Genomic DNA, 21,280 nt, shown 5'->3' on the forward strand with positions numbered 1-21,280 from the left:
TGGAATTAGCACGGTCTTGTAACTCCACCAAAGCGTATCTGACTACCGTTTAATAAACCCGGTGGATGCAAACGCTAGTTGGATGCTAGCCAGTCCTTCCGCGAAAGCTACAGCTGAGAGTGGTGACTAGCTAACTGTATGTCGTTGGCTAGCTTGGATAGTTAGCTTAGCACATTTAGCCGAAAAGATTTGTATGCAGGCGAGGCAGTCTTGCGTTAAGTACGTAGTTACAAAGCCCCTGAACCGTTATATTAGTTTCATGTGACTTGCTGAATGAGAGGATAAAACCGGTGAAGACGACGTGAGGATACGACGCCCGTAAAGTCCATGGAGTGCCCCCATCTGAGCTCCAATGTGTGGGTTACAGTGGACCCTTCCAAGTTCCCCAATGGTTCACCCTCGTCGTGGTGTTGTGGCGGTAAGTGAGTCATCACTAGACAGCCAGGCATGTGTCCAACCTACTCTTATTACAGCATCACGGATGGCTTCCAGATCCTCGTCTAATGATGGCGTTAAATGATATGCTGCACGCACAAGCCACGTCAAGCCCAGCTCCTAGCTAATGTTAGCCTTAACTTAATATATATGCCTTTTCAATTATATGCTGATTTCTAACTCACAGCTACCCAAGCTGTAGAAGAGTGACTTGAAATGCTAAGACTACAAGATGGTATTTTTCTGTCTCTCTGTCTAAGTCGTTAGCTACAAAGTCACACTTGCACCGCAGAGCTGGTCTGAAGTCCGATTCATTCATGTTGAAGATAAACTGCAGGATATTATTTGCAGCATATTGTCATAGGCGAACTCGAAAGCATTACTAACTGAATCCAAAGTGTGCAGCCTGATGCTAGAGGTTACTTATTGACTCGGTCACTGTTTGCTTGATCAAGTAGATGGGGAAGAGAGTTACTACCATCAACCCTTTTATTTCCCCTTAGCAAAGTAAAGGCAGAAACTCCAGCTAACTCCATACACACGTTGTTGACTTAGATAATCAGACGTGTAGGTCAGGACAACATAAACAACTAATTGCAATAGATTTTGCTATATATCTTGTTTGTCCTGTCAATGTGAGATTCGTGCACATACGATATGTCCTTCAAGGGTTCCTTGACGGTAATGCAGCTGTGAAGGATGACTTTATCCTATTTCTTATTCAACAAATCCACAATCCAGGTAGGTTCCCAGAGGCAGGAACAGACCTCCCCTATTGACTTTTTCCACAATTGTTCAGTCATGCACAGGGCTGCATTCATGGGGATCGACCGTTCCCTAGCAACAGCTCATTCAGATGCTTGTTGTGTACTGTTGGAGAAGGTGATCAGGGCAATTAACCAACGGATTGCTCTCCCTCTTTCTTTCTCTCTCTCTCTCTCTCTCTCTCTCTCTCTCTCTCTCTCTCTCTCTCTCTCTCTCTCTTTCCTTCTCTCTATTTCTTTCCCTCCCTCCCACTCTTTCACATTGAAGATTTCTCTCTCATGTCCTATCAGAACTTAAATTTAATGAAATGCTCAGTTGGAACCATTCGCCCTACTCTATGAGAAGGGCCGTGGCATACATGAAGACTTTTATTTTCAATAGTTTCAGCCAGACAAGAACGCCTGGATGCATGTGCTGTACTTCAACTGAAGTTGAATGTAAATATGAAACTGTGCATGTGTACTGTGCTAATGTGTCTCTTTCCTTTCGTGTGTGTGTGTGTGTGTGTGTGTGTGTGTGTGTGTGTGTCCGTCATCCTTCTCTGCTGTTGCTGTTTAGTTTGCCGGTCCAATAAGAGTCCATGGGTGTGTCTGACCTGTTTAAATGTCCACTGCGGAAGGTGAGTGCTGATTGGCCGATGCTGCCCACATGTTAACTCAATACATCGGCGAATAAGTTACTGTCTATCAAGAGCCCCTTATGTCTTGCCAGCAGGGTGACTGTTTTTTAATGAACAATTAGCTGAAAGAGGAAGCCTTAGCGGTTTACATTTTGGAAAAGTTGTTTTAAACTGACAGCTGTCAATGAAGGTGTGAGTCTTCCCTCGCCTCACTATTTGATTTCTATTTGATTATTTTATTTATTATTATTATTTATTTGATTTATTATGACATGTCTCGATCACCAAATAAAAATGAGACATGCACTCACAGGCAGGAGTTGGGGGTGGGGGGGGGGGGGCGGCCCTTTCATGACGTGGATACGTCCACACTGAACACCTGGCCAGCTTCAACTGGGTGCACTGAGGGTGAAATGTGCTGTTTCCTCCTCAGGTATGTCAACGGCCATGCCAAGAAGCACTACGAGGAGAGCCAGGGGCTCGCTGCAGCAGGCCAGAAGAAGTGTGACAAGAGCGAGAAGGAGAGGTGCCAGCACTGCGTGTGCATGGACTGCTGCAGCTACAGCACCTTCTGGTGTGTAAAACTGTGTGTGTGTGTGTGTGTGTGTGTGTGTGTGTGTGTGTGTGTGTGTGTGTGTGTGTGGGGGTGGGGGTGGGGGTGTGTGTGTGTGTGTGTGTGTGTGTGTGTGGGGGTGTGGGTGGGTGTGTGTGTGTGTGTGTGTGTGTGTGTGTGTGTGTGTGTGTGTGTGTGTGTGTGTGTGTGTGTGTGTGTGTGTGTGTGTGTGTGTGTGTGTGTGTGTGTGTGTGTGTGTGTGTCAATTTATGTGAACATTCCTTCCATGCCTTTCTCCCCATATTTTCCATCCTCAGTCTGCTGATCTAGGGTTAGGGTTCGTGGCCTTAGCAACAGTTTCTCTCTCTTTTTTTTGTTGTCAAATAGACACTTTAGCGAAACACTTAAAAACTTGAAATGATCGACTAGCGGCTATCGTCACCATCACCGACTCGTGTCAAAGGGCAGTAGTGTTTCAGCACAGTCTACGTGTGTGTGTGTGTGTGTGTGTGTGTGTGTGTGTGTGTGTGTGTGTGTGTGTGTGTGTGTTTCAGCACAGTCTACGTGTGTGTGTGTGTGTGTTTCAGCACAGTCTACGTGTGTGTGTGTGTGTGTTTCAGCACAGTCTACGTGTGTGTGTGTGTGTGTTTCAGCACAGTCTACTTGGAAAAGAGGCCCCAACTGTCCCCCCTTGCTAGTATTGTCACACACATTTACGAAGCCATGTGGTGGGCGACACTCAGTTCTTTGTGTGTGTGTGTATGTGTGTGTGTTTGTGTGTGTCTCCAGTTACCGCTGTGACGAGTTTGTGGTGAACGACACCAAGCTGGGACATGTGCAGAAGGTGAGAGTGCATCTTCAGAGTCTGGAGAAGTGAGTATGAGAGATACGCACACACACACACACACTCACGCACATGCACATGCGCACACACACTCGTGCACACACACACATACACACACACACACACAGTCGTGCACACACACACACACACAGTCGTGCACACACACACACACACACACTCGCGCACATGCACATGCGCACACACACTCGTGCACACACACACACATACACACACACACACACAGTCGTGCACACACACACACACACAGTCGTGCACACACACACACACACACACTCGTGCGCACACACACACACACACACTCGTGCGCACATACACACACACACACACACACACACACACACACACACACACATACACATACATAAACGCGCGCACCAAGATGTCCCATTTCTCATGCAACCTGAAGGCTTTGTGATTTTATCTTTAGTGGGTTAGCATATGCTTTTATCTAAAGTGACTGACAGTAGTGCACAGTGGTGGTGTGAAGGCCTTGCACCATCTGAGCTGCAGCATAATTAGGAAATGGTAAAGTGTGTGTGCGTGTATGTGTGCGTGTGCGTGTGCGTGTGTGTGTGTGTTCTCTCTATGAACTGTGTGGCTTCACGTACGCTTAACCACCATGGAGATGTTCAGTAGATTGCGTGTCTGGTGCTTTTTCATGCACCACGAACCTGTGTGTGTGTGAGTGTGTGTGTGTGTGAGTCTCTGTGACCGTGTCTGTGTTAGCCTTCATCACAGTGTGTTTGTGACGTCAATGGTGTTCTCATTGTAAAGTGTGTGTGTGTGTGTGTGATGAGCCCTTCTAGCCTTTCATTTTGTCCTGAACAATGTCTCTTTTCACTTGATACTTTTGGAAACATGTTGTTATTACATACGATACTTGAACCTCTTTTTCTCTTTTTTTATAAGCGAGAAAAAATGGCAATTACTGAGAGTGCTAGGAGGCAGTGTGTTATTAGGTGGACACAAGGAAGCTATCTCTAAAAGAAATACATTTGACTGACTTCAAAGACAGGGCCCCAGAGAAATTCTTGTCTTGAATCGATTTGTGTTCAACATGGCAATAGTGCCATTGTCAGTCCATGCCATTTCTATTTTTACTTATATTTATAATTATACATCCTATAGTTAATGCAGAAAGGTAGGGTATAAATACATTAGTATAAATAAAGCTGAATGGTTATTAATGTAGTTAGCTTAGTTTTGTCATTATCATATTTGGAAGTAGATTACAGTGGTAAATGTGAGCCAAAGGCCTTTCCCAAGCCAAATGCAAAAATGGTGCACTGCTTTTTTCAGCGGCTGTTGCTAAATATGCTATTTTAAGTGGATGAGTATAATTTGGATATTATTCAATGAATGAATATATTTACTTTTTAATGAAATCAAATTCAATGAATTCAATGAATTAATACGTTAAATTATTTGGAAATTGAAACAAATGAAAATATGACTTCAGGGTTTGGTGCGTGTGCGTGCGTGTGCGTGTGTGTGTGTGTGTGTGTTGTCTTGGGTAAAATGCAATATTGTTTGGGGGGCAATCAGCTGATGGTCTCTATTCAGAGGATCACAAAAGCACACTGAAGTCGCTTGTCTTTGTTGCAGCGCGACCCTGAACGACAGGAAAAGGAAGCTTCTCGAAAACTCCCCGCTTGACAGCAAGCTGCTGAAAGAAGAGGTGAGTGGCAGGTGTCTGGTACAGTAAAGCCTCTTTGTGTCGAAGGAAAGGAGAGAGAAGATGAGGTGTGTGGCAGGTGTCTCGTACAGTAAAGACTCTTTGTTTCGAATGAAAGGAGAGAGAAGATGAGGTGTGTGGCAGGTGTCTCGTACAGTAAAGACTCTTTGTTTCGAATGAAAGAGAGAGAAGATGAGGTGTGTGGCAGGTGTCTCGTACAGTAAAGACTCTTTGTTTCGAATGAAAGGAGAGAGAAGATGAGGTGTGTGGCAGGTGTCTCGTGTAGTAAAGCCTCTTTGTTTCGAAGAAAGGAGAGAGAAGATGAGGTGAGTGGCAGGTCTCGTACAGTAAAGACTCTTTGTGTCGAAGAAAGGAGAGATACTCCTCAGAGCATAGCCTACAGATTCCACACGGCTGCACTTGAGCTTCTGTGTCTAATCATTTTTCTTTAAAGATTTAATTAAATGTATTTAACGTAAGTTGTAACATAACATCAGTTAATAACATCTATGTGCTGCTTATACACTTATAAAAGACATAGACTCACATGGACTCTTATCACACACACACACTAACACGATCACCCATGCACGTGCGCACACACACACAGTACAAACACACTCTATCTTACACACACACACTCACACTCAGCTGCCTACGTCAGCACTGCCTGCTGTAGAGTGGTGTGTGTGTGTGTGTGTGTGTGTGTGTGCATCTGTGCGTTCTGATCGGTCTTATCTGTACACGTGCAGACGCAGCTTTCTGTAACCTCCTCAGTGGAACACACACACACACACCGAGTGGAAATCATGATCCCTGCATTCCTGTGCCCCCCCCCCCCCCCCCCAGTCCCAACCCTGCAGTGGCCAGCTCAAATAGTTGGAGCGATTAGCATGAGGTAATTGTAGCGACGACAGGATAATTGTACACACACGGCCAAGAACACCGCCAAAGAAATGTCTTTTGGAAGCCAGTGCTTTGAGGGACAGGGTGAGAGAGGGAGAAAGAGAGAAAGAGAGAGAGAAAAAAGAGAGGGAGAGAGAGAAATGACTCGGAGAGAAGAAGCTGTGAGGGTGAATCTTGTATGGTTCATAAATATGAAAGGAACACGACTCTTTTAAGGAGCTGGATCTGCTCTGTTCAAGACCAGGCTTTAAGTCTGTGGCCTTAAAACACAGTGCTGTCAAAGTGACTGAGTTAATTGTGTGTGTGTGTGTGTGTGTGTGTGTGTGTGTGTGTGTGTGTCTGTGTGTGTGTCTGTGTGTGTGTGTGTGTGTGTTCCTATCCTCAGAGTGCTGTTTCCACCCTCAGTGCTACCGGCCTCCGTAACCTAGGGAACACCTGCTTCATGAATGCCATCCTCCAGTCCCTCAGGTAAGGTCAAAGGTCATCGGTAGTGCCCACTCCGGTGTTTCGTACTGTATCACAAGCGATGCCATTGCTCAGTCTGCACCACACACACCATACCACACTCTTATTGACCGGGGCAGGTGGAGTGGTGTGTTAGTGACCCATCACGTAAGGTCCATCTCCGTCCCAACACACTATGAGCAGGTGAAGTGGTGTGTTAGTGACCCATCACGTAAGGTCCATCTCCACCCCAACACACTATGAGCAGGTGGAGTGGTGTGTGTTTGTGGTGCAAGTGACTACTGGTCACACCCACACACCATCCATCCCCAACAACTCCACCAGCTCCACATCCCATTCCCTCCCCACTCTCCACCCCACCTCTGTGCTGTCCTGTGCAGGCGTCCCATGCACTCTCCACCCCACCTCACCCCTCCTCACCTCTGAGCTGCAGTCCTCTGGCTGGCACGGCCTGGTGGAGCAGTCAGTCGGCCAGCACTAATGTGGTCTGGGGGGTGGCCAGGGGATTAGGCTGGCGGGCTGGATCAGTGACTGAATGACTGGCTGGCTGGCTCTAGATCCACACACACACACACACACACACACACACACACTCACTGGCTGGCTCTAAATCCACACACACACACACACACACACACACACACACACTGGCTAGCTCTACATCCACGGGTAGAGCCTGTCAAAGCAGCCAGCTCGCCACCAAACACACACACACACACACACACACACACAGACTGACACACACACACACACACACAGACTGACACACACACAAACACACACACACATGGTGGTGAGCTGGCTGGCTCACTGGCAGGCTCTACATCCACGAGTAGAGCCTGTCAAAGCAACCAAAAGCCTGCACACACTAGCTTAGTGCGCACACACACACTTTCACTCATGCAGACTTACTCGCACACACAGGCACAGACCGACACACACACACACACACAGACACAGACCGACACACACGCAGACTGACAAACTGACACACACTCAGACACACACAGACTGACAAACTGATACACACACACACAAGCATATATCTGCACGTACATATACACATACGCATATATATACACGAGCACATACATGTGTGAGTTTAGTTCCTTCTACTCTGCTTGTAAACGGCTGTCAAGCTTGTTTGGGGAACATTGACCACTGAATGCGAGTCGTGTCCCAGCTGTCTTTCTAATCCAGCTTTAATTGGTCCTCTGACTGCTGCCATCTTGTAAATATTCATATAGAAATGTGTGCACATAATCAGCACAGAATTTACAAGACGGCGCCCTTTGAATTAAAAAAGGAGTTGTTCTTTCTTCTCGACTTTGAGAGATGTTTGAGAGTCTGCTGTTCTTTTTATTGAAATACTACTTTCTCCCGTCCTCTCTTTCTTCCTTCCTTTTTCTCTCTCCTTCTCTCTCCCCCTCCATCTCTCTCCCCCTCCCTCTCTCTGCCTCTCTCCCTGCAGTAACATTGAGCAGTTCAGCTGCTATTTCAAGGAGCTGCCAGCGGTGGCGCTGCGGAGCGGGAAGACGGCGGGTCGGAGGATGTACCACACGCGCAGCCAGGGAGACAGCAGTGTGTAAGGTCCTATTCAGAGGGGGGGCCAACTGGGGGGGGCAGCAGTGTGTAAGGTCCTCTTCAGCTGGGGACAACCGGGGGGGGACGACAGCAAAGCTAGCTCTGATATAGACCAGAGAAGAGCTTTTAGTGTGCATGTATTCATTGAGCAGTATTTAATGTCCTCTTGAGCTATGGGGACTATGGGAGAGTATCAGAGGGCTGGGTTTGATATAAAACACATTAGAGAATCTCTGCTTCCTGGAGGTAGATCAGAGAGGTGCGATGCCAGCATGTGTTTGTATTTTTCATTGCTGATTTTTTAAGTAAGCATCAAAACCTCAGCACACATTGTCTCCGCGGCGATGCCTGAGTTTAGCTTCTGTGATGGACAGGAAGTAGTGTGCGACGGCAGAACAGTAATTACATACTGCCTCGCTCACTTGCTCACACACTCTGTGATCCTGAGAACTAGCAGACGAGGGCAGAAACGGATGGCAGTGATTAGACAAGATGGCAGAGAAGCTGCAGGCCTGTTTATGTGTGTTTTATTGAGTGGGTGGGTGTGCAGTTTTATATCCACTGTGTGTGTGTGTGTGTGAGTGTGTGTGAGTGTGTGTGAGTGTGTGAGAGTGTGTGAGAGTGAGAGTGTGTGTGTGTGTGTGTGTGTGTGTGTGAGATTCCATGTCTGATTGATGTTTGTGAGGCCTTTCTGCATGTTAAGAGAGGCACAGTGGTGGGGGGTACACCTCTTACAGCTTAGTGTTTGTGTGGGTGAGGGAGAGAGCTATCCAGACACATGGTCTGTTAAGGTGTTTAGTGGCTATGGTGGTCAGAAACTACTTTTCTTGTGTGTGTGAAAAACGGAGAACAAAACAGTTGATTTGACTGTGTGTGTGTGTGTGTGTGTGTGTTTTGTTGTGCTTGGATGTGTATGGGGCTCTGTCTTTGTGGTGTTTATGTGCGTGTGTGTGTCTGTCCTCTATCTCAATGTTTCTGTTCTGTGTGTGTGTGTGTGTGTGTGTGTGTGTGTGTGTGTGTGTGTGTGTGTGTGTGTGTGTGTGTGTGTGTCTGTCCTCTATCTCAATGTTTCTGTTCTGTGTGTGTGTGTGTGTGTGTGTGTGTCGAGCAGCTCATTGGTGGAGGAGTTCCGGAAGACGCTGTGTTCCCTGTGGCAGGGCAGTCAGACGGCCTTCAGCCCAGACGCCCTCTTCTACGTCATCTGGAAGATCATGCCGAGCTTCAGGTACCCGCTGCTCCTCATCCTGTTAACGACCCAGTACTACAGAACCAGTACCAGTGGGTTTTCAGACCAGTACTACAGTACCAGTGGGTTATTATCATCAGACCCAGTACTACAGAACCAGTACCAGTGGGTTTTCAGACCAGTACTACAGAACCAGTACCAGTGGGTTTTCAGACCAGTACTACAGTACCAGTGGGTTATTATCATCAGACCCAGTACTACAGAACCAGTACCAGTGGGTTATTATCATCAGACCCAGTACTACAGAACCAGTACCAGTGGGTTTTCAGACCAGTACTACAGTACCAGTGGGTTATTATCATCAGACCCAGTGCTACATGACTATAATAGTTTATTATACGGCTCTTCAGAATGTTCCAAAAAGTACCGTTGATTTGAATGGGCCATCGCAACGTTCTTAATATTTCTTGATATTCACCGCAGCGAGAAGATTAGCCGCTGTCATTAGCAACGGGTTTTGTGCTTCTAATTCACATCTTTCATATCATTCCGCAAGTAGTCCGGTCATTTAACGTAACAGACGCATTGTAATTTGAAGTCAGCAAGTAATGGGTTGCTACACAACACCTTAAACTTAAAAGTTCTATTTGCTTGAAGAACTATGTTCCCTCCGTCTGGGTTTATGTTTGGATAATGACCTCCGGACAATAGATTATCCCTTAAGTAACTAATAATAGGATGAAGTTATCAGCATCAATAGAGAAAAATGGTAATCATCTGTACTAGTCATTTTTGTCTGAAAAATATGTGTCCCTGTGTGTTAATTCTCTCTCTCTCTCTCTTTTTTTTTTCTCGCTCTCTCTCTCTCTCTCTCTCTCTCTCTCTCTCTCTGTAGGGGGTATCAGCAGCAGGATGCCCATGAGTTCATGAGGTACCTGCTAGACCACCTGCACAGAGAGCTGCAGGGCAGCCGCAACGGAACTCACCGGAGCCCCCCTGTGTCTGCGGACGCCATCAAGGCAGAGGATAAATGCTGGATGTAAGAGACACACACACACACACACACACTCACACACACCGCGCCCCTGTGTCTGCGGACGCCATCAAGGCAGAGGATAAATGCTGGATGTAAGAGACACACACACACACACACACACACACACACACACACACACACTGCCCCCCTGTGTCTGCGGACGCCATCAAGGCAGAGGATAAATGCTGGATGTAAGAGACACACACACACACACACACACACACCCTCACACACACACTCACACACACTGCCCCCCTGTGTCTGCGGACGCCATCAAGGCAGAGGAAAAATGCTGGATGTAAGAGACACACACACACACACACACACACACACACACACTCACACACACTGCCCCCCTGTGTCTGGGGACGCCATCAAGGCAGAGGATAAATGCTGGATGTAAGAGGCACACACACACACACACACACACACACACACACACACACATACACACTGCCCCCTGTGTCTGGGGACGCCATCAAGGCAAATCTCTAATGCTTAGTGCAACCTTTGCTCTCGGCTAGAACACATGATGTATGTTTTGAGAGTCTTTGAGGTAGAAATAGAAAACTTATGTTTTTGTTTTGTTAAATGACTCTGGAGAGTGTAATTCTATATGGCATACGAGTATATGGTATAGTATATAGGTCGAGGTGTTGTCCTCAGGCTGACAGTTTAAGGTGCCAAATTGCAAACTCATTCCTTCTTCCATAAACATCTATCTATAAATCCAGAAATCTCTGTGTGTCAGTCTGTCTGTCTAGGGCGTATCTCCCTGACGGTAGTTACGTTAGTTATGAGATTTTGCATGTAGCTTACGCATGTCATGAACCTGTGCATCCTTGATTTTGAAGATTTTTGAATTCATAGTTTGTATTTTTTTATATTTGTATTTTACCGTTTCCCGTAGGCACTATGGGTTATCGTTTCTCGTAGCAAGTCCCACTGACTGATTGTGCACCGAAATTACGTCACAATCAAACATATACGCGAAGCGGTATTAAACTATCCTGCCTTCACTCAAAGTTGAGAATAGCGTTGGATACGATAAGGAGGTCCGAATTCAAATTCTTCTTGGTGAACAGATACAGACTTTTGCTAGGGTAATCGTAAGACAGTGATTGATTTTATCTATTCGTTTATTTTCAAGCATCTTTATATTAAGTTTCAAAGTAATGTCTAGAGTTGTACAGCCATCTAACACAGGGAATAATAATCCATCAAAATATTCATATTGTTTATTAGTAGAGGGTATTTTTACAGTACATTTCTGCACTTATTCGACTTACAACTTGGCAAACTCATTTCATAAGCATGGTTGAAATGTAACTGTGTTTTTGAATGTTTTGAACTTGAATTTTTGAATTCATTGTAGTATAGGCCTATTGTAGTTTGATGTATTTGTATAAGAGTTAGCTTTCTATTCAACGTTGCTGGTAAGCCTAGACCAGTGACCATGCGTTCATGCGTCTACTGACGCAATGAGAGAGGTTTTCCGATGTATTAGTGTTCCGATGTATCTGTTGTAATTCGTGTGTACTTTGTTTTCTCATTATTCAAAAAGGCTATACAACATTAAAACATTTCTTAATGAAAAGGAAACATGCATCACAATAATACTTCAGTGTAACCTGTGCCTATGTGGAGTGCAAATATGTCTTGCTATTACACTACCCAACAGCTACACCTACGTCTGCTAACACTACAGAATGCATAATTCCTACGGGCACTGCACTAGTACTAAATAACAAGTAGGCGTACTATATGATGATGATGATGATGATGAGTATTGTTATTATTTTTAAGAACTACTGTTTGATTATAAAGCTGATTCTGATTATATCCAGCTTTTATTATTCAAAACTATTCTTTTTATCACCTTTTTGATTACTTTAAACGGTGTGCTTTAAAGAGCTGTGGGCGCACATGAGTTTGAACATGTGCTCTCTGGAGATGCACGTCTGTGCATGTGTGTGTGTGTGCCCTGTGACGGCGCTCACACACACACACACACACGTGTCTTGTGTGATTCAGTGGCTTGGAGCCCTAGCGGGACAATAAAGTATACCTTACCGTACTTACCTGACACATGCACACTCACAACACGCACAAACACACACACACACACACACACACACACACACACACACACACACACACACACACACACACACACACTCACGACACACACACAGCACCCACTCGCTACTTTCACTGGTTCTCACACAGCCGTTCAGAAATTCGTGTATGCATCGGCCCCTCCAGTCCGCCCGTGCTCTCTTATGCACACACACATATTCTCACCTACATGCTCTCACACTCCAGGTTGGCCCATTCCACACACACACACACACACACACACACACACACACACACACACACACACACACACACACACACACACACACACAGCACAATGGATCACACTGCTGACACTTGACTAGCTGAGACCGGCTTCAGAGGTCAAAAGAACGGGCTTATGTACACACACACTTACTCATAGACGCACACTTACTGTTTCACACACACTTGTGAAAACTCTCCAGGGCTTAGTCACACACACACACGACTCGCTCACGGATGACGGATGTGTGTGTACAGCTCTCATGCAGTATCACAGAACACTGTGGACAGCACATGCTGTCCTGGTCTAGGCCTGGTCTGAGTGAGTGTGTCTGTGTGCAAGTGACTGCCAGTGAAAGATAAATGTGTGTGTCTGTGTCTGTGTCTGTGTCTGTGTCTGTGTCTGTGTCTGTGTCTGTGTCTGTGTGTGTGTGTGAGAGAGAGAGCTTGTGTGTGTGTGTGTGGTTCTTTATCAGTGACAATGAGAGAGGCTGTCTGAGAGTGTATGCCATACATTAGGACTTCATGTACATACATTTGCTGCCCCAGCACCTTCCCACTGATCGTCATAGCAACGACCCCATTTGAACCCCAGCCTCGACACCGCCGTCGGTGGGTGCCATGAAAAGGCGTCTCTGTTGAGTCGTGTGCAGTGGAACGTGAGGGCTGATAAGGCAGACTAAGCCCCTGTGTGTGTGTGTGTGTGTGTGTGTGTGTGTGTGAGAGTGGAGAGAGAGTGTGTGTCTGTGCGTGAGAGAGGGGGTGTGTGAGAGATGGACAGATAATAGATCACACACACATCATAACAGGATGCACAGACCCTCCTGTACATGTGACGCCAGTCAGTTAGTCGGTTAGCGGAAATGGATACTGAAAAAGAACCTCACACACACACACACACACGCTGTTTAATATGAATGGATATGCTACTTTACATTTTGGGTGTACTCTGTTTTTATTATGGTGTGTGGTATACTGACGATTAATTCTGTCATTTCTTGTGTGTAGTTTCTGATGAGTGTTGCTGATATTACATCTCTCTCTCTCTCTCTCTCTCTCTCTCTCTCTCTCTCTCTCTCTCTCTCTCTCTCTCCTTCCACTCTCTCAGAAATGGGACCTCCACTGTAGTCACGTCCATATTTGGCGGCATCCTGCAGAGTGAAGTCAACTGCCTGATCTGTGGGACGGAGTCCCGGAAGCTCGACCCATTCCTAGGTCAGAACACGCAGAACATCCGAGCACGGAACGTTCAGAACACGCAGAACATCTGAGCACAGAGCATTCAGAACACACAGAACGTCTGAGCACAGAGCATTCAGAACACACAGAACATCTGAGCACAGAGCATTCAGAACACACAGAACGTCTGAGCACAGAGCATTCCCCATCATGTTGTCTCCTTCACTGTGCTGTGACAGGGCTGGGCTCCTCTCTCCTCTCTCCTCTCTCCTCTCTCCTCTCTCCTCCTCGGGGTCTCCTCTCTCCTCCTCTGGGTCTCCTCTCTCCTCTCCTCCTCGGGGTCTCCTCTCTCCTCTCTCCTCTCCTCCTCGGGGTCTCCTCTCTCCTCTCTCCTCCTCGGGGTCTCCTCTCTCCTCTCTCCTCTCCTCCTCGGGGTCTCCTCTCTCCTCTCCTCCTCGGGGTCTCCTCTCTCCTCTCTCCTCCTAGGGGTCTCCTCTCTCCTCTCTCCTCTCTCCTCTCTCCTCTCTCCTCTCCTCCTCGGGGTCTCCTCTCTCCTCTCCTCCTCGGGGTCTCCTCTCTCCTCTCTCCTCTCTCCTCCTCGGGGTCTCCTCTCTCCTCTCTCCTCTCTCCTCTCCTCCTCGGGGTCTCCTCTCTCCTCTCTCCTCTCCTCCTCGGGGTCTCCTCTCTCCTCTCCCCTCAGATCTTTCTCTCCTCAGCCCTGTGTGTGTGTGTGTGTGTGTGTGTGTGGGTTATGGTCTGCCGTGGTTTCGCATCCATTCCTTGCTAAATTAGTTCTAATGGCTTCCTGCTTACTGTAGATGTGTGTGTGTGTGTGTGTGTGTGTGTGTGTGTGTGTGTGTGTGATATGTTTATGCCCTGAGGAGTGAGGTGTGGGTCATAGCATGACAAAATAAGTACAGTTGGTCAAAAAAATGGTATTTAAATGTATTTAATATTTTTTGGAATGAGCATTTACGATTCTAACGTCTATATAATTATAAATATATTATTTCAGTCATTCTCCTCCGTGCTATGCCTCTTATAGCTGATCTGAAGTGTGACCTCATTGGTCTGTGACCTCATTGGTCTGTAACCTCATTGGTCTGTGACCTCATTGGTCTGTGACCTCATTGGTCTGTAACGGCTGTTTGACCTCTGACCTCTCCTCCTCCGCAGACCTGTCCCTGGACATTCCAAGCCAGTTCCGCATTAAGCGCTCTAAAGACCAGGAGCCTGGGCCCACCTGCACGCTACGAGGTGAGCGCACTGTCATCTGATATCCATTTATAAATCCAGAAATCTCTGTGTGTCTGTCTGTCTGTCTGTCTGTCTAGGGCGTATCTCCCTGACGTTAGTTATGAGATTTCGCATGTAGCTTACGCATGTCATGAACCTGTGCATCCTTGATTTTGAAGATTTATGAATTCATAGTTCGCGACATTTTTATATTTTATCGTTTGTCGTGGGTAGTGAGGCACTATGGGTAGTGTAGTAATTCAGAGAAAGAGGGGCGGACCCGCGCAACGTGAATGATGTCATAGTCATAGAACAGTCGTCGTCAGATGTTACCCCCTACGGGCACTGCACTAGTAGCCATTAGACACAGGCCTTTCTGATATAGCCATTAGACACAGGCCTTTCTGATATAGCCATTAGACACAGGCCTTTCTGATATAGCCATTAGACACAGGCCTTTCTGATATAGCCATTAGACACAGGCCTTTCTGATATAGCCATTAGACACAGGCCTTTCTGATATAGCCATTAGACACAGGCCTTTCTGATATAGCCATTAGACACAGGCCTTTCTGATATAGCCATTAGACACAGGCCTTTCTGATATAGCCATTAAACACAGGCCTTTCTGATATAGCCATCAAACACAGGCCTTTCTGATATAGCCATTAAACACAGGCCTTTCTGATATAGCCATTAAAAGTCGAAAGTCCTCTCTATGGCAGAGGTGGTGTAGACACACACACTCTGAAATCCACCTCTGCATTTAACCCATCCAGGGAAGTGACACACACACACACACACAGTGAAGTGAGGTTACACACTAACCCGGAGCAGTGAGCTGCCTTTGGCGGCGCCTGGGGAGCAGTGATCGGGGTTAGGTGCCTTGCTCAAGGGCACTTCAGCCGTGAAACCCTAACCAGTAGGCCACGGCTGCCCCCATTAGACACAGGACTTTCTGATATAGCCACAGTAAATATGTATATGGGCCCTCATGCCCTGCATCTGTGCACTGAACCAGGCCTACCTCTGAAGGGGCCCTTCAAATGTACCAGCAGCTGTTGTGCAAAGGCAGGAGCAAGTGATGCCATAGTAGCCTTGTATTGCTGAGCCCTTGGCCTAGTGTTTTGCCTGTATTATTATTATTATTATTATTATTTAAAAACAAATGTCTTCTCCGATATCAGTGAATGATGTGCTCTTTGTGTGTGTGTGTGTGTGTGTGTGTGTGCGTGCGCAGACTGCCTGCGTAGTTTTACAGAGCTGGAGGAACTGGATGAAACGGAGCTGTACATGTGTTATAAATGTAAAAAGAGACAGAAATCTACCAAGAAATTCTGGGTCCAGAAACTGCCAAAGGTACATCTACTCAGCCTTACTCTATTTTATTCCGTTCTGTTCTATATTCAATATTCTATATTCTTCATTCTATTCTATTCTTTATTATATATTCATTATTCTATTCTTTATTATATATTCTTCATTCTATTCTATATGATATATTTCTTCATTCTATTCTATTCTATTCTATATTATATATTCTTTATTTTATTCTATATTATATATTCTTTATTCTATTCTATTCTATATTATATATTCTTCATTATATTCTATTCTATTCTGTACTTTCAGTAGTGGAGAGAAAACAGGAAAACTACACTACTGTCTCCTAGCTACTGAGTAGCATCTTGTGTTGCATGGCAACCATTTCTTGTTTTTGTTGCCTGCGTAGCACATCCTTTTAATGGAACTGAACATGAGGGCATGAAGTGCATCCGGATATATGGATATACTTCAAAGCTTCTGAACAACAATCCTGCCCAGGGTTGATTCAGATCTGTGCAACCCTTTTCAAACATACACTAATTCAGAAGATTCTTTACAGACCACACGGTCACATCTTAAGCAGTTAGACAGACAGTGACTGTTTGAATGTTTTACAGTGTTTGTTATGAGAACTACACTCACACACACACACACACACACACACACACACACACACACAGTCACACACACTCACACTCAGTCACACACTCAGTCACACACTCACACACACACGCAGTCACACACGCAGTCACACACGCAGTCACACACGCACAGTCACACACACAGTCACACACACATGTCAGTCAGTAAAATTTGTTCTGGTTGTTTTCTTCCGGCAGGTTCTGTGTTTGCACCTGAAGCGGTTCCACTGGACGGCGTACCTCAGGAATAAGGTGGACACCTACGTGGAGTTCCCCATGCGAGGCCTGGGCATGAGGAACTACCTGCTGGAGGTGAGGATATGGAGATCGACTAATAATAATAATAATAATAATAATAATAATAATTCATTTAATTTGTAGTGCACTCTACATTCAAACAGAATCTCGTAGTGCTACATAGTTAAAAACAGCCCATAACAACCCGTAATAATAATATATTATTATTCATTTAATTCGTAGTGCACTCTGCATTCAAACAGAATCTCGGAGTGCTACATAGTTAAAAACAGCCCATAACAACCCGTAATAATAATATATTATTATTCATTTAATTTGTAGTGCACTCTACTCTCTAGTGCTACATAATTAAAAACAGCCTACAACAAAAGCATAGTTTAAAGAAAAAAAACATATTTTAAAAGCATAGCATAGCATAGTTTAAAAAAAAAAAAAGCATGTTTGCGGTTTTCTTGAAATACATTTAAATAACCATTATTACAAACTTCAGTATTAAGAATTATAAGGCAATTAATCGTGATTTATCACAGCAAATTGTGCCATAAATTAGTTAATATTTTTTTTTAATTGATTGACATCACTGATAAATATATAGTTATTGTATTCTTCTTAGACTCAGTCAAGGCCCATTTATAACCCCCCTCACACAAGCCAGGAAATTATTCTATGATTATTCCAGTGAAGGCTTCTATTCAGTCTCACCCATTCTGTCATCTTTTTTTGAAGTAGAATTACTCTTGTGTGTGTACATAGTAAAGATCTGGTGCCTGGTTTAAAAGTCTGTGTGTGTGTGTGTCTGTGTGTCTGTGTGTGTGTGTGTGTGTGTGTGTGTGTGTGTCTGTGTGTTTGTCTCTGTGTCTCTGTGTGTGTGTGTGTGTGTCACAGCCGGAGAGTGCATTGCCACAGGACTGCCTGTATGACCTGGCTGCTGTAGTGGTGCATCATGGGTCTGGGTGAGTGCCTCCCGCTCTCATAAGATCTTTTCTCTGGAAACTCTTGTCATTCAGGTCATTCACTCTGATTCACTAACGTTAATTAGCTTTACAGCTTCAGTCAAGTCAGACTGTTTATAGAGAATACAATGTATGTATGTGAATAAATATGTGAACATGAGTAAATATGTTTTTGAAGATGGGTTAAATAACAAAATGAAGTATATCATAATTCTCTAATCTCTATAATACCTTTATACTTCATTTCTTTTAAATGTGCTGTATTAAGTGCTCAGCAAGCATCTGTTTGCCTAGAGCCATCTTAGTAAATGAAGTAGAAGTAAATGTGTTCATCCTGGAAGCGTATATGAATGAAGCTTAACTGAGCGACATACTCAGGTTTTCCAGTAGGGGGCGATATTGTCCAATGAAGGCTCTCATCCACTCTGCTCCCTCTGTGGTGTGAGGTGCTATTTCTGCATAGAGGAAAAACCAGCTGGCATTGAGTAGTTCTCTCGTGTGTGTGTGTGTGTGTGTGTGTGTGTGTGTGTGTGTGTGTGTGTGTGTGTGTGTGTTGTAGGGTTGGCTCGGGCCACTATACGGCCTATGGCAGCAACGAGGGCCGCTGGTACCACTTCAACGACAGCACCGTGACTGTGACGGACGAGGCGGCCGTGCGGAAGGCCAAAGCCTACATCCTGTTTTACGTGGCACGGACTGAGACTGACACGGGCACGGAGACGGGCACAGAGACTGCCACGGGCACGGAGGTGTGCCCAGACGTGCCCACAGAACAGACTGGCACAGGGTTAGAGGCTGCTGGGGACACGGGCTCCGACTCCGGCCTCTGTGTAGGCAGCGGACCAGAGGAGAGCTCAGGGGCCCACCCCACACTTCAGCTCTCTGAGGAGGAGAGCACAGAGTGACATATATACACACACACACACACACACCGGACACACACAGAGACAGACCCGCACACACACACGCACACGCCAGACACCACACTTCAGGTCCCTGAGGTGGAGGACTCAGAGTGGCACACGGACACACACGCACACACACACACACACACACACACACACACACACACACACACACACACACACACACACACACACACACACACACACACACACACACACACACACACACACACACACACACACACACACACAAGCAAGCAAGCACAGACACACACACACACTTCAGGTCCCTGAGGTGGAGCACTCAGAGTGACTTGTCATGGCCTTCAGCTGCCTCTCTTCCTCCCCCAGCTCTCCTCACACTCTCCCTTTCAGTCACTCACTCACACTCACACTCACACACACACACACACTCACACACACACACACTCACACACACACACACACACACACACACACACACACACACACACACTAAAACGCACAGATACACACACAAACACATGCAGACACACACACACACATATGCACAGACACACACACACACACACACACACATGAACAGACAGACACACACACACACACATGAACAGACAGACACACACACACACACTCGGACACATGCACATGCACATGCACAGACACACACTTATCTGTTGTAGACATCACTCACATTCACACACACAAATTATGTTGAAGACCTCTTAATCACGTAAAAGGAAACCTCAGTTTTGTTTTGTTTTTTGTTTTAATTACCTTATTGCTGCTTTTAAATGTATTATACTTTTTATAGGAAACAGATGACTGAGAGGAAAAACTGTGTGTGTGTGTGTGTGTGTGTGTGTGTGTGTGTGTTGTGCTTCATGGTGTTACGAGCCTCTATGGCAAGGCCCGAGGTGCGTTGTTCAAAAGTTGCGTTTCAGATTCCATGTGGAATAATGTGTCATGAAGTTACTTTGAATAAGAACCTGAAACGTGTGTGTGTGTTTTGTTTGTTTGTTTGTTTGTTTGTTCTTTCCTCTCCCATGAGGTGCATCGTCACACACTCTGACTCAGCCCAAGCACATGCATACTCGTGTGCTTCTATTTCCTATTTATAGAACAGTCCGGAAAAGTCTAATGGCCATGGTGAGTCAGCATGTTAATTGGTTAAGGCCAAGAGTCTTAAGCATTGTGCTCTTAAGATGAGGCAGTTGGAGATGAAAGGATGGCACAGGAACTAAAAATGAAAGTGTTCTTATTAGCGTCTGTTGGAGATGTACAGCTGATGGAAGGGTCCGTACAGGATGTAGCTGATGATAAAGGACCCGTACAGGATGTTGGGTGTGTTTGTGCGCCATTTTGTTTTAACCCAACTGAACAGACATTAGATGTGTCAACAGGCAGATCATGAAGGAAGTCACACACACCACACACACACACACACACACACACACACACACACACACACACACACTCTGACATGACACTTTAGGGAACCACCTGCTGTTTTTGTCAGCAGAATATGTCATTTTTTTGCTAGTTTTTATATGATTTTTTATTATTATTTTATTATTTTTTTTACTTTTGGTAGATTCTTGAACTGCTTTCTGTTTGTTTTTATATGACAAAAAAAAGTCAGCCTTTCCAGCACCACTGAATCGGGCGTGACCAGCCAACCACCAGGACTCTTCTGCTCAGCCCTGCACTTAGGCTCCTGGTGAATTAAAGAGATGATGTTGATAGATTTGTGTGTGTGAGCGTAAGTGTGTGTGTGAGAGTGGGTTTGTTTTTCCCAAATACAGGGTGTCACCATCTGTGACTCTTTGATGAGAATCCCAAAACTCTGAGCAGCATGCATGTTAAGTACCGCAGCCGGCTTGGGAAATGTTTGGCATTCCGTTAAAACAAATATATATTCCTATCACAGTGCCTGCTTAGTGAACTCCTGTAGAGGTCGTTCTGGGATAGCTTGCCATCCAGTTTGATCGAGCGATCAAACCTAATTTTAGCAGGATCTTATTTTGGCTTCAATAAAGTCCAGCTCTACTCGAAGATGTAGATGAAAGAAAAATAACTGTTCAACGCGAGTTGTGTTTTCAGATCATTGAAGCTCTTCCAGTAGCCTCAGGCGCTTTCAAACAACCTCTTTGGTCGCAATGGTAATTGGTGAATTTACAACGTGGTGTTGCCACTTGCCAGTCCTTTGAATTTGTGGTCGCTTCCCTAATTGCAGTTTAGAAGTAGTTGGGTGAGCGAAAAGCCATCTGAAAAAGTATTACTGTAAAGATATTTTAAGAGGGATTGCTTGATTGGTGTTGTGAGAAGGAAGGAAATCTTGTTTATCACTGTAAAAGGAACTAACATTTTT

The 21,280-nt window shown here is 45.4% G+C and overlaps 1 protein-coding gene across 1 annotated transcript; it reads left to right on the top strand.

Moving 5' to 3' along the window:
- Positions 1-280: 280 nt before the first annotated feature.
- Positions 281-18,930, top strand: usp3 (ubiquitin specific peptidase 3; the record flags this gene model as incomplete). Its single annotated transcript, XM_080848017.1, has 16 exons — positions 281-418; positions 1,759-1,819; positions 2,253-2,393; positions 3,162-3,245; positions 4,843-4,915; positions 6,204-6,286; positions 7,755-7,868; positions 8,979-9,092; positions 9,949-10,092; positions 13,541-13,647; positions 14,788-14,868; positions 16,088-16,206; positions 17,013-17,126; positions 17,686-17,727; positions 17,958-18,025; positions 18,585-18,930. Exons 1-16 carry the CDS (start codon positions 328-330, stop codon positions 18,928-18,930), a joined length of 1,782 nt encoding a protein of 593 aa, XP_080704143.1. The 5' UTR covers positions 281-327.
- Positions 18,931-21,280: the final 2,350 nt, after the last annotated feature.

Source organism: Sprattus sprattus, assembly GCF_963457725.1.
Source record: "Sprattus sprattus genome assembly, chromosome: 11".
Classification (NCBI taxonomy): domain Eukaryota; kingdom Metazoa; phylum Chordata; class Actinopteri; order Clupeiformes; family Clupeidae; genus Sprattus; species Sprattus sprattus.